This window comes from Setaria italica, chromosome I (genome assembly GCF_000263155.2).
Source record: "Setaria italica strain Yugu1 chromosome I, Setaria_italica_v2.0, whole genome shotgun sequence".
Taxonomy (NCBI): domain Eukaryota; kingdom Viridiplantae; phylum Streptophyta; class Magnoliopsida; order Poales; family Poaceae; genus Setaria; species Setaria italica.
Window position 1 is genome coordinate 34,182,883 of NC_028450.1, and position 10,967 is coordinate 34,193,849.

General features: G+C 47.7%; 1 protein-coding gene across 3 annotated transcripts; it reads left to right on the top strand.

Moving 5' to 3' along the window:
- Positions 1–2,229: 2,229 nt before the first annotated feature.
- Positions 2,230–9,829, top strand: LOC101780034 (protein indeterminate-domain 4, chloroplastic). Of its 3 annotated transcripts, none has more exons than XM_022826051.1 (5): positions 2,230–2,496; positions 2,705–2,774; positions 2,900–3,311; positions 4,243–4,642; positions 8,099–9,829. In XM_022826051.1, exons 3-5 carry the CDS (start codon positions 3,107–3,109, stop codon positions 9,249–9,251), a joined length of 1,758 nt encoding a protein of 585 aa, XP_022681786.1. In that variant the 5' UTR covers positions 2,230–2,496; positions 2,705–2,774; positions 2,900–3,106; the 3' UTR covers positions 9,252–9,829. The 3 variants fall into 3 exon arrangements, with proteins under 3 accessions (XP_022681786.1, XP_022681782.1, XP_004953416.1); XM_022826047.1 differs by having other exon boundaries at positions 2,988–3,311; XM_004953359.3 differs by lacking the exon at positions 2,705–2,774 and having other exon boundaries at positions 2,231–2,496; positions 2,988–3,311.
- The last annotated feature ends 1,138 nt before the right edge of the window (positions 9,830–10,967 follow it).

A 10,967-nucleotide genomic window follows, 5' to 3' on the forward strand; every position in this document is an offset into this window, starting at 1 on the left:
AGATTCATTCAGCTGTGAAATGACGGGCATGAATTTTTCGTAGGTACATGTGACCACATAGCTTAACGAGGTCGTTCATTTTCAAATCAATGAGATTGATTATGGGTAGGTGAAAACAACCAACGATCAGATAAAATATCATAATAGTGAAATGGATGGCTGAGATAGCACTTGTGGTCACAAAGGACATGATGTCTTGAATGGACGGCTGAGATAACACTTGTGGTCACAAGAGCATGTGGTCTTGCCTTTTCCGTGGAAGGACATGTTTTCTTTTTTTTTGAACGGAAAAGGGCACGAGAGTGTGCCTATTTCATTGATATAGGGGAGTTACAACCGGCGGACCGGTCAAAAACGGAAAAGAAGAGAAAAGGGAGAAAAAACGGCGTTGGGGCATCCAGAGAGACGTGTTTACGGTAGAAGGGCCGCTAGGCCTCTCGCTCCCGCTGCTAGCCACATATGAGCTGAGGATTTGATTTTTGCCATTAGTGATGTCGTCGGGGAGCCCTGGTGGCGGAAGATTCGGGAATTTCGTTCATTCCATATCTCCCACATAATCAGGAGGGTTAGGCTTCTGCACGCTTTATGTGGGATTTCTGGTGTTGATGTGATATTGATCCACCAATCGATGGCCCTTGTACTGTGCTTCCATTGATCCGGCTGTAGGCTTCCCTGTGATAGCCATTGGGCTACGAGCTTCCAGATTTGTTTTGTATATCTGCATTCGGCAAGGAGGTGATGCGCAGTCTCCATCGTGCAGCGGCATAGGGTGCAGGAAGGACATGTTTTCATCATAAGGTAAATTGTGTTCGTCGCAGCTCTAAGTTGGGCCAGTGGTTGAACAAGCAAGATCACAAAATATATAGAGGAGGGGAGGCAATGTGGAACACATGATGGGAGAAGTTGCCGTTCCATCCATAAGCCTTATAAGATAATGCATGTTTAATGTGATATTTGAATGGACCTAAGAAAAATAGGCCTAACCGTGCCCAAACCTAAAATTCCTTCTTGAGTTCGAATCAATTATGCCCAAAATGACATGATGCTAGATTATTTCTTTTGATTGTGCGGGCAGAAGAGCGACCATCTGATCACCAATAACAAATGAGTCAGGCATGTCCAGCCCAGCTCAAAGAGATCAGGACTGAGAGCCCTCAAAAATCAAAGCACGGGCAAGAATTTTCTTCATTCAAAATTAGTCTTTTTTTACCCCAGCTGTCTTTTTCTTAATATAAGCCCACTTTGTGCTTAATCACATTGCAGTTGAATATCGAAATGCTTACAAAGGGAATTTAGGCCACGTTTGGATCTTTTATAGTTAACTATTGGATGTGTTTTGGGGGGCAGCTAACAAGTGGGTGGTAAGGCTATTAACTGGAGATTCAAAACAGGGCTTCAGTTAATTTTTTAACAGCTCGTTTTGATCTTTCTAGATACATAGATTTTACCATATATTTAGACATAGCATATGTCTAAGTGCACAGAAAAAGTCAAAACAACTTATAATTTGGAATGAATGGAGTAGTGGTTAACTTTAAGGGATTCAAACGGGGCTTAATAATAAGCCCTCAATTGTTGTTATGAAAAGGGAAGGTATAATTCTCCAACACAACCCCTAGGCTTCTTTAGTAGATCTCACTCTGATGAAAAATTGTTTGGAGTGTAAAGATAGCGCAGGAGTTTTTTTTAATGAAAGTATGTATCATCCCTTTCTGTATATTACAAAATAAACTTTCTGCGAAGGAAGATTTTAAGAACAACGTCGTGCTGAAGTTTGTTAACATAAGTTTTAAAATTCAAATCACATAATAATTGCACTTATCTGCACCATGCCACCATGCAATAGGCTAAATCAGATTTTTTTAAAGACAAATTGCTTGCCTGCATGTGCCTCCATTTTCCTTGCAAATCTGAAAATCCTGCCGCGCGTGTGCGTGCTGTGTCATGTGTGTGTGCACGGGCGGACGTGTGTGAGGTGAGCGAGGGGTAAGCAAGCTCCACGGTCGGTGGACCCAAGTCATCAGCCGCTTCACGACACCGCTCGCCTGCGTGAGCTTTGCCTTTGCACCCCTCTCCCATCATAGCATCATCTGTACCCTGTCTATTCTCACGTCTCTCTCTTGCTCTGAGTTGTATATATATTAAACTTTAATGCTATTTTATTCGCACTATATACTGATCCCTTGTAAAAGTTGGAAGACCACACAGGTCGATTTCTCTTCAGAAAAAAAAATTATAGAAATTGGTTGATATATACTAGCACAGCAGCATATAGTAGTGTGGAAAGAAGGACGACGGAAAGGAGGGGAGGAGAGAGAGAGAAAAGTATGACAAGGATGCGAAAGAAATCAGACAACAAACTTCTTAGCCTCCTCCATATCCTCCTCTCCACTTCTTCCTCTTCCATGGCATGCGTTCTATGCTAGCCAGGCGAGCAAGAACCACAGCAAGAGCAAGCAACAGCTAGTGGCAGCACTCGAGAAAGAGGGGGAGGAGGTATGGACAAGAAACAAAGTCATCACTCCCTTTTTCTCGATCGCTTTGGTTCTTTTATATACGTGTGGATTTTGGTGTTTGCGAGCTTTTGTTTCCTCGCCTTTTTCCTCGCTTGTTTTCGAGTGCAACTGTTTGTCTTGGATTTCCTGCGCTCTTTGTTGTTTTGTTGATCTTGGACGAGCCCTAATCCCTCGTTGTTTTTCCCCAGCTTCTTGTCGATTCCTTTTTGTTGTTCTTTCAGATCAATTTGCAGCCACACACACCCACATATGAGATAGGTATGCGCCTCCTCCTTCTTCAATTCGATCTCGATCTCTTTTTGCTCTTTCCTTTGGATCTTTTCGTCCTCCTTTCGTGAAAGAGCTACCTTTCTGACATCGATCTTCTCGTGCTTGCTTGATAGCATGATTTGTAGTGTCAATCTTGATTCTCGCGTGTGTCACTACTTGAGCCATGTCTCAGCTGGGAGCTACTGTTTGTTTTGCGTGAAGGGAGGATAGGGAAGATCGACGACAGCCTCTGCTAGTCCAATCCAGAAATAAGGCTACCAAAAGGGAAAAGATTCCCTTGTTCTTGAGCAGCTTTGTCAAGGACAAATCTGGAGGGGGCGATGGCATCCAATTCATCAGCGGCGGCTGTGGCAGCGCTGTTCGGAATTAGGGATGGCGGCGACCACCAAGACCAGATTAAGCCGCTGCTTACGCAGCAGCAGCTGCCTCCTGCGCCACTGCTCAGCGCGGCCGCTTCGTCGTCGGCGGGGTCCGGCCAGGCGCCAGCGGCGTCACCGCCAGTGAAGAAGAAGAGGAACCTACCAGGTAAAATCCTATAGCTAGAACATCCTGTTCAATTTCGGCCATGCATCTTCTCCTAGTGGATCTTATTAGCGTGATTGGAATTTGTTGCGAGTGTTTCATCATATCTAGGAAGCGCCTCTTCGTTTTTCTATGGATGTTATAACCTAGGTTTTTTGTTATCAGTTTGGGGTTTCCTCGATACAAAGCTTTCTTATCGAGTATTTCCGTCCAAGATTTGTTCTCCGCTACCTGGATTTGAACTACATGAAATGGTCCTATATTTTTCGTCAGATCTTCATCCCTGTCTTCCCGTCATCCCGTGTCTTGGAATTTTGTCCACATCTTGATCGATTCGATTCAAAGGACCCGGTCGTCACATGTTGCACTTACTAGCTAGTACTTCATTTAAAGCCTGTAGCCTCACCTGAGTGAATTCTCTTCAATTCAGGTAAAAGAGTAGAGAGAGCACTGAACCATCTTTTCTTTCTTCACTTGCTACATATTCTCCGCAAATAAATTCATTTCAGGCACATACTAGTTTCTTAGTCATGATCGTGTATTTATTTTATCAGTTAAAAAACATAGATTTTAATTAATTTCCGCAAGATTATTCCATGTTGTTCGTGAGCAGCTATCTAGGCAAGCTAGCTGTTTATCCTCTTCACCCTTTGCTGTCTCACTCTCTCTTACCTAAACAGATAGCGGCCATGGCACACGATCTATGCCAATTCCTTTGTTCGCTATATCTCTTGCTGCAAACGTCCCTTTGCTCCTTTGTGCTGCTCAAAGTCTCGTGAAAATATTCTCTCCCCCGTTGCCTTATTTTGTCCGTACCCTCACCAAACCAAAAGCAAGGCAAAACACACATATTCTCCGATCCAGCTGTGTATACATTAATCAGCTAGTAACCATGCATGCATGCCTAATACTAACTTGATGATCTATCGATCAGATCCTGACGCGGAGGTGATCGCGCTGTCGCCCAAGACGCTGATGGCGACGAACCGGTTCGTGTGCGAGGTGTGCAACAAGGGGTTCCAGCGGGAGCAGAACCTGCAGCTGCACCGGCGCGGGCACAACCTGCCGTGGAAGCTGAAGCAGAAGGACCCGCTGCAGGCGCAGCGCCGCCGCGTGTACCTGTGCCCGGAGCCGACGTGCGCGCACCACGACCCGTCCCGCGCCCTCGGCGACCTGACGGGCATCAAGAAGCACTTCTGCCGCAAGCACGGCGAGAAGAAGTGGAAGTGCGACAAGTGCTCCAAGCGCTACGCCGTGCAGTCCGACTGGAAGGCTCACTCCAAGGTCTGCGGCACCCGCGAGTACCGCTGCGACTGCGGCACCCTCTTCTCCCGGTACGTGCGTCGTTCATCCCATGCTGTGCGTGCTTCATCAATTCCGTGCGTGTATCGTCTCTTCTGTACGTGTACGTGCGTGTCGTCACCGTCGATCTAGCTCTAGGCCTACTATATATGTGTGCATCGAGTTAGTACGTGTAACTTGGTACGTGTACCTGGATGTCTTCCAGTCGATCTGCTGCACGGCACGGTACTATCTGGCAAGTACGCATGCATGCATGATCAAGTCAATGCAATGCAAGCCTAGTCATTCTCGTTCTCGTTCTCGCATTACTGCATTAGCTACCAGTTCCCGTGCATTCCGAGTGCGAGATCGAAGAAGGCACCACCATGCATGACGTCACGCATGGTTCGGCGCGCCATGGACGTATCCTACTGCACACATCAGCATTGCTTTCCGCATCGCATGCATGACGCGCGCGCGCGGGCGCCTCCCGTGTGCTAGCTAGCAATACCTAGCTGCAAATTTTTCCGTGGCATGCACAATAAAAGGTACAGCGGCGACGACGACGCTGCGGATGGCCTGCCACTGCACGCGCTTTGGCTTCGGTGAACGCGCAAAGAATGTTTAGTGCTGCGTAATTCGGGCTTAGGGTTTTGTCTCGGCGCGTACCCAACAACTTTTGTTTGTGTTGCGCCCGTGGAGGAGAGAGAAAGTATTGGCAGCAGGGCCGCCAGCGCCAGGCAGGCAGGCAACTGCATGCACGTGAAGTGGCCGTTGTCTCATTGTCTGCTCCTACTAGCTGCATACCACTTGATGCGAACGAATGTCTCGAGAGTTTTTCTTGCATGCTAGCCCACCACCATCAAGCCCTGATATGGCTTAAAAAGCCAAGACACTACTGGTACAATAATCTCTCCATGTATACGAAGAAGTGAACCATGCAGAGACATGCACACTCCCCCAGCACCCAGCAGTAGTAGTGTCATGTAAGCTAGCTAGCGTAGTAGCCTTGCCTGTTTGCACATGAGCTGGCTAGATGCCGTGCAGGGCGCCAGGGCCATCCGTTGGTCGTGTCAGGGAGCCAGCAGAGGCCAAGGCTCACAGTCCAGTCACAGCTTTTTTTCCTTGGGTACACGGTACTGACGACCGATCCATGCCCGTCCAGGCCCTCACATCTCTTCAGAGTTCACATGCACTGCAAACTTTCGGAGCAAAGCAGGCAGAGATACGCGCGCGCGCTCGCACTCACGCGCGCACATTGATGGAATCGGGGCTGCTGGGGGCGAGTGGTCACGCCGCTATCGTCTTTCACTAGTTTGGCATGAATCTATCTGGTGGGAAACGAGCACATATGGAATGCATTAGCAGAAGCTGCAATCTAGTGATTGGGGCTGGGGCCTATCCTCTCTTGCATCAATAATTTTGGGGAACCGGGGGTCTAGAGGCTAGCCACTAGGAAAGCTGCTTGTTATATTAAAAAGAGGATGGAGACCTTTAAAGGTAAAAAATGTACAAAGTTACAGCGTTGTTATAAAAAAAGAAAAGTGACACAAAGGAATTATTTCCCTGCCCGTCAGTAAGGGGGGTGGGGGTGCAGCAATAGACATTAGGATCGATGCACTAGGTTTGCCAGGTACTTTACCCCAGCTATCATCGACACGAACACCTTATCTTTAATGGGTTGTGTGACCTGCTGAGTGGTCGCTTCTTTGTGGTCGAAGATCCTAGCGTGCGCTCCTTCCATACTACCCAACATACTAGGATAATGAGTGATTTCAGCCTGCGCCGATCCGTGCACACCGTCTTAGCCAGTTCCGACCACCATTGATGCACTGGGACTGTCTGTGGCCACCTGTGCGGAAGCAAGTTGCTTGTGGATGTCCAATGGACCATTTCTCCCCAGATCCGCTTGGTGAATCTGCATTCGGTGAAAAGGTGGGCCGCAGTCTCTATTGTTCTTCTACATAGGGGGCAGTTTCCAGAGTTAGCCTATCCCCGATCTTGTAGTCTATCAGATGTCCACACTCGGTTTTGTACCAGTAGCCATGCAAAGAATTTGCATTTCGAAGGGCCCTAGCCGCTAGGAATATACATATAGGCTTTGATTTCGTGTGGGTGTTTTTTCCCTCAAGAAAATCATCCCTGCACATTGTATATATGTGGGTACATGTGGTATTCTAGTAGCCGTTCATAGTACTTTAAGGGCATTATGCTTGATTAGTTCGAGTACTGACGTATAGTATGCACATTTGGCGTTCATGTATCCATAAGTACAAACACAAAAACCTATTGTCTCCCTTTTGCTTTCTTCTTCTTCTTGGAGAACTTCTTTGGTTTCTTGGAAAGTGAGCTTTTGCCACGAAGCTTTCTGATGTCTGGTGGTGATGCCTCCATGCTCGCCCATGGCAATCTCTAATGTCAACTTGTACAATGTTTCCCTCTGCCTTTTCCTCTTGGAAGCTTGCCGCTATTAGGAACCTGCTATCAATTATAGCATGACAACCTACCTGCTACTCTTTTCCACTTTTTCCTCCTTGATTGATGACATGAGTTTATGGGATCTCGAGCTGCCATCGAGTGTGGAACAAGTGCAGTGAACAAAGTTCAAGTCAGAATTAAGGAGTTGGAAGTCTTTTTAGGCCATGTTTGGATCTATTAGTGCTAATAGTTAACTGACTAGTAGCTAATAGCTGCTAACTATTAGTTAGCTCTATTATTAGTACGGGATATTTGGTTGGATAGCTGTTTGTTTGTGAAAAATGTCTACAATACTAATGCACTCGTTGGGAAAGGATGCTAATAGTTAGTAGGCCCATGAGCACGTTTGTTTGAATTCCCACCTGCTAATTTCATCTAACTAATAGCACTGATGGATCCAAGTAGACATTACTAAACACACTCGTGATTTTTCGTAAAGACCTAAACATTGCGAAATGGCAACTCAAAACCGGCCAACATATACATTAGGAAATAGAGTTTAAGAACAGGTAGACTTAATTACACATTAGCATGATATGAAACGATTTCATTTCAAAAAAATGATATGAAAAAAAGACAAGTTCTTTTTTTTAAAAAAAAAAGAAACATGATGCCACTTAGAAATGCTGGTTCTTGAAATTCTGCATGGGCACGGTGTGCCATATATACACTTCAAATAATGTTTTGATTAAACCTTTTAAACGTGTTCTGAAAACTCGTGTTTGCCGATTGATCTGATGCAATTCATGACATTTTCAACAACTTCCTCTCTCTCTATCATTGCTTTTAAATTTGTACGGACTGTATGACACCAAGAAAATTCTGCACATGAACAATTTTTCACATGCATGCGTTCTTTCACTGTGACGCTGTCCTTCTTGTCGTACTACCGCATTTCACGTGCAACTTACGTTTGGTTTTGCACGTCACAAGCGCTCGATCCGTGCACACATATTGCCTCGTGATCCAACTGTTACTGACTTGTCAATCACATGCATGCACACGTGATTGCATGCATCCATTCCATGCAGGAGGGACAGCTTCATCACCCACAGGGCTTTCTGCGACGCCCTCGCCCAGGAGAGCGCCCGGCTCCCGCCGCCGGGCCTCACCGCCAGCCACCTCTACGGCGCCACCAGCGCCGCCAACATGGCGCTCAGCCTCTCGCAGGTCGGTTCCCACCTCGCATCCACCCTTGGCGGGGACGCGCACGGCCACCACCAGGACCTCCTCCGCCTCGGCGGCGGCGGCGGCGCCGCGGGCCGCTTTGACCATCTGCTGGGCCCGTCCGGCGCCTCCGCGTTCCGACCCCTGCCGCCCCCGCCATCGTCGGCGTTCCTCATGGGGGCGCCGCAGGAGTTCGGAGACGGCGGCGATGGCACTGGGCCCCACGTGTTCTTGCAGGGCAAGCCGTTCCATGGCCTCATGCATCTGCCGGATCTCCAAGGCAACGGCGCCGGCGGTGGTCCGTCGGCGTCGTCAGCTCCGGGTCTCTTCAACTTGGGCTACATCGCAAACAGCGCGAATAGCTCAGGTACTTCCAGCCACGGCCATACAAGCCAGGGACACCTGACCAGTGACCAGTTCAGTGAAGGGGGAGGTGGTGGTGGCGGCGGCGGCTCTGAGTCATCGGCTGCGATGCTTTTCAGCGGCGGAGGGAGCTTCGCCGGCGGTGACCACCAAGTTGCTCCTGGCGGCGGGGTGTACAATGACCAGGCCGTGATGCTGCCGCAGATGTCCGCGACGGCGCTGCTGCAGAAGGCGTCGCAGATGGGCTCCAGCTCGAGCGCGCCCGGCGGCGCGTCCGTGTTTGGGGGCCTCGGGGGCTCGTCTGCACCGCCATCCGCCGCGCACGGCCGGGCCCCCATGCTCGACCAGAGCCAGATGCACCTGCAGAGCCTGATGAACTCGCTGGCTGCCGGCGGCATGTTCGGCGGCGGCGCCAACAGCGGCGGCATGATCGACCCAAGGATGTACGACATGGATCAAGATGTGAAGTTTAGCCAGGGCCGTGGTGGCGCTGAGATGACGCGCGACTTCCTTGGCGTCGGCGGCAGCGGCGGCGTCATGAGGGGGATGCCGGTGGTCAGAGGGGAGCACCGTGACGGTGCCAGTGACATGAGCTCCTTGGAGGCCGAGATGAAGTCCGCCTCGTCGTCCTTCACTGGAGGCAGGATGCCATAAGCTTATGCTCGCATAGTGAGCGAGTACTAAGCAACGACCTGGCATGCATGCAACAAGGGTGTTGTACTGAATCCGTTACAGCAGGTTGTTATAGTGTACACTGTACAATGCATGGGAGTGTAGTATAAGGTCGACTGCATTCCATGCAAAAAGGGACGAAGAGACAGGGTTTGAACTTTGAAGACATGCATGCTGAGCAAGGGGCTTCTTTGCTACTAATCCAAGAGGGTAGCTAGATCAAGTAGAACCGTGAGATGATCTAATTGGTGCATGCTTGGTGGTGGTAATTCATGCCTCAAATGTTTTGTTGTTTTCTCTATGTGTAATTGGTTTAATTATACTGGAGGAGATAGTATATTTAGCAATAATGTTGTAGCTAGCTAGGTTAGTATTGGCTTATTGGGGATGATAAGATTCATGCCTCCCAACTGTTTTCTATTTGTTGTTTTTTCTTCTGCAGCGCTGCTTACAGTACCCTTTAATTTGGAGCATAAGCATTGTTCTTGCTTCTTACAAGACAGTTAATAATCACATCTTAGCCATGTGGACATATAGTACTCTTGACATATGTTTTTCAAGTGTTCACAATGTTTCTTTTCCCCAGTATAGTTAATGCTTATCAGTGTGTACCGGGCAAAGAAAAAAATAATTAGATGCTTACCTGTTAGCAGATTGTTATATTTGATACTTTTTTTAATACTATATACCTAACATTGATGCTATAGTTATATGTACACATATCATTGCTATTAGATTCACCTTTTCTCTACACGACAGGAAGTGCGTGACCACGAATTCATTTAAGAGTGAATTCGCTCTGTGCCAAAAAATGAACATCAATCACCTTAGTGTCATATATTTTTGTGAACTTCCCTCGGTGCCATAACATCTAAATTTTATCCCCCCTTAGTGCCACATCCGTTAGGAAGTTGCTATATTGCTGTTAAATTGATAGGAAAAAGGCTATTTGCCCCTCCAACACAAATGATGAATATTTGGGCTCTATGTGAAAGGATCGAGATGTCGCCTAGAGGGGGCTGAATAGGCGAGTTGACCAATTTATAAAACTTCAACCCACTCGCAGCACTGCCCAGGCCAAACCGATCAAGCCGGTTCACCAAACCGGTCAGACCGGTCCAGGGTGGCACACCAAGTGCTGCTCGAGTCCCTCCTTGACTTCTAGCACCAACCAAACTTAGAGAGTGGTTTATGTAGATGATTTCCAGCAGGGCAAAGTAGTCCCTGCACACAAGATAAGCATACCCAAGTAGATCGAAGTGGAAGTACAAGTAAATTGCTAGAAATCAACAAGTGAAGCAAACCAAATGAAGACACGAGAATTTGTTTATCCGAAGTTCAGATTCACTGCAATGAATCCTACGTCTCCGTTGAGGAGCCTATTGGAATACGAGTCTATTTCAACTCCCTTCCAACAAGCCGGGTCTCTTTCAACCACTTTCCTCATCTTCACTAGATGATCTTTTTCCTTGCGGAGGTAAGATCGCGGCCCCCATAAACTTGCCGCTACTCACCACACCTTGGGAGCTAGCTGGTGACGCCTAGCCATCTAGGAGGCACACCTCCAAGAGTAACAAATGCTTCAAAGGCTTTCTCGATGCGAACCACAAGTGCTCAAGATATGGATTGCTCTTTTCAACTCACTAATGCTCACATAAGATCACTCTCTCAACCCAACTTAAAGATTTCTCAAAAATC

Excerpts from the sequence above, each read along its gene's own strand:
- LOC101780034 (XM_022826051.1), top strand. The coding sequence starts at position 3,107 with ATGGCATCCAATTCATCAGCGGCGGCTGTGGCAGCGCTGTTCGGAATT. Across the intron at positions 3,312-4,242 it reads GAAGAAGAGGAACCTACCAG|ATCCTGACGCGGAGGTGATC; the intron begins GTAAAATCCTAT and ends TCTATCGATCAG. Across the intron at positions 4,643-8,098 it reads TGCGGCACCCTCTTCTCCCG|GAGGGACAGCTTCATCACCC; the intron begins GTACGTGCGTCG and ends CATTCCATGCAG.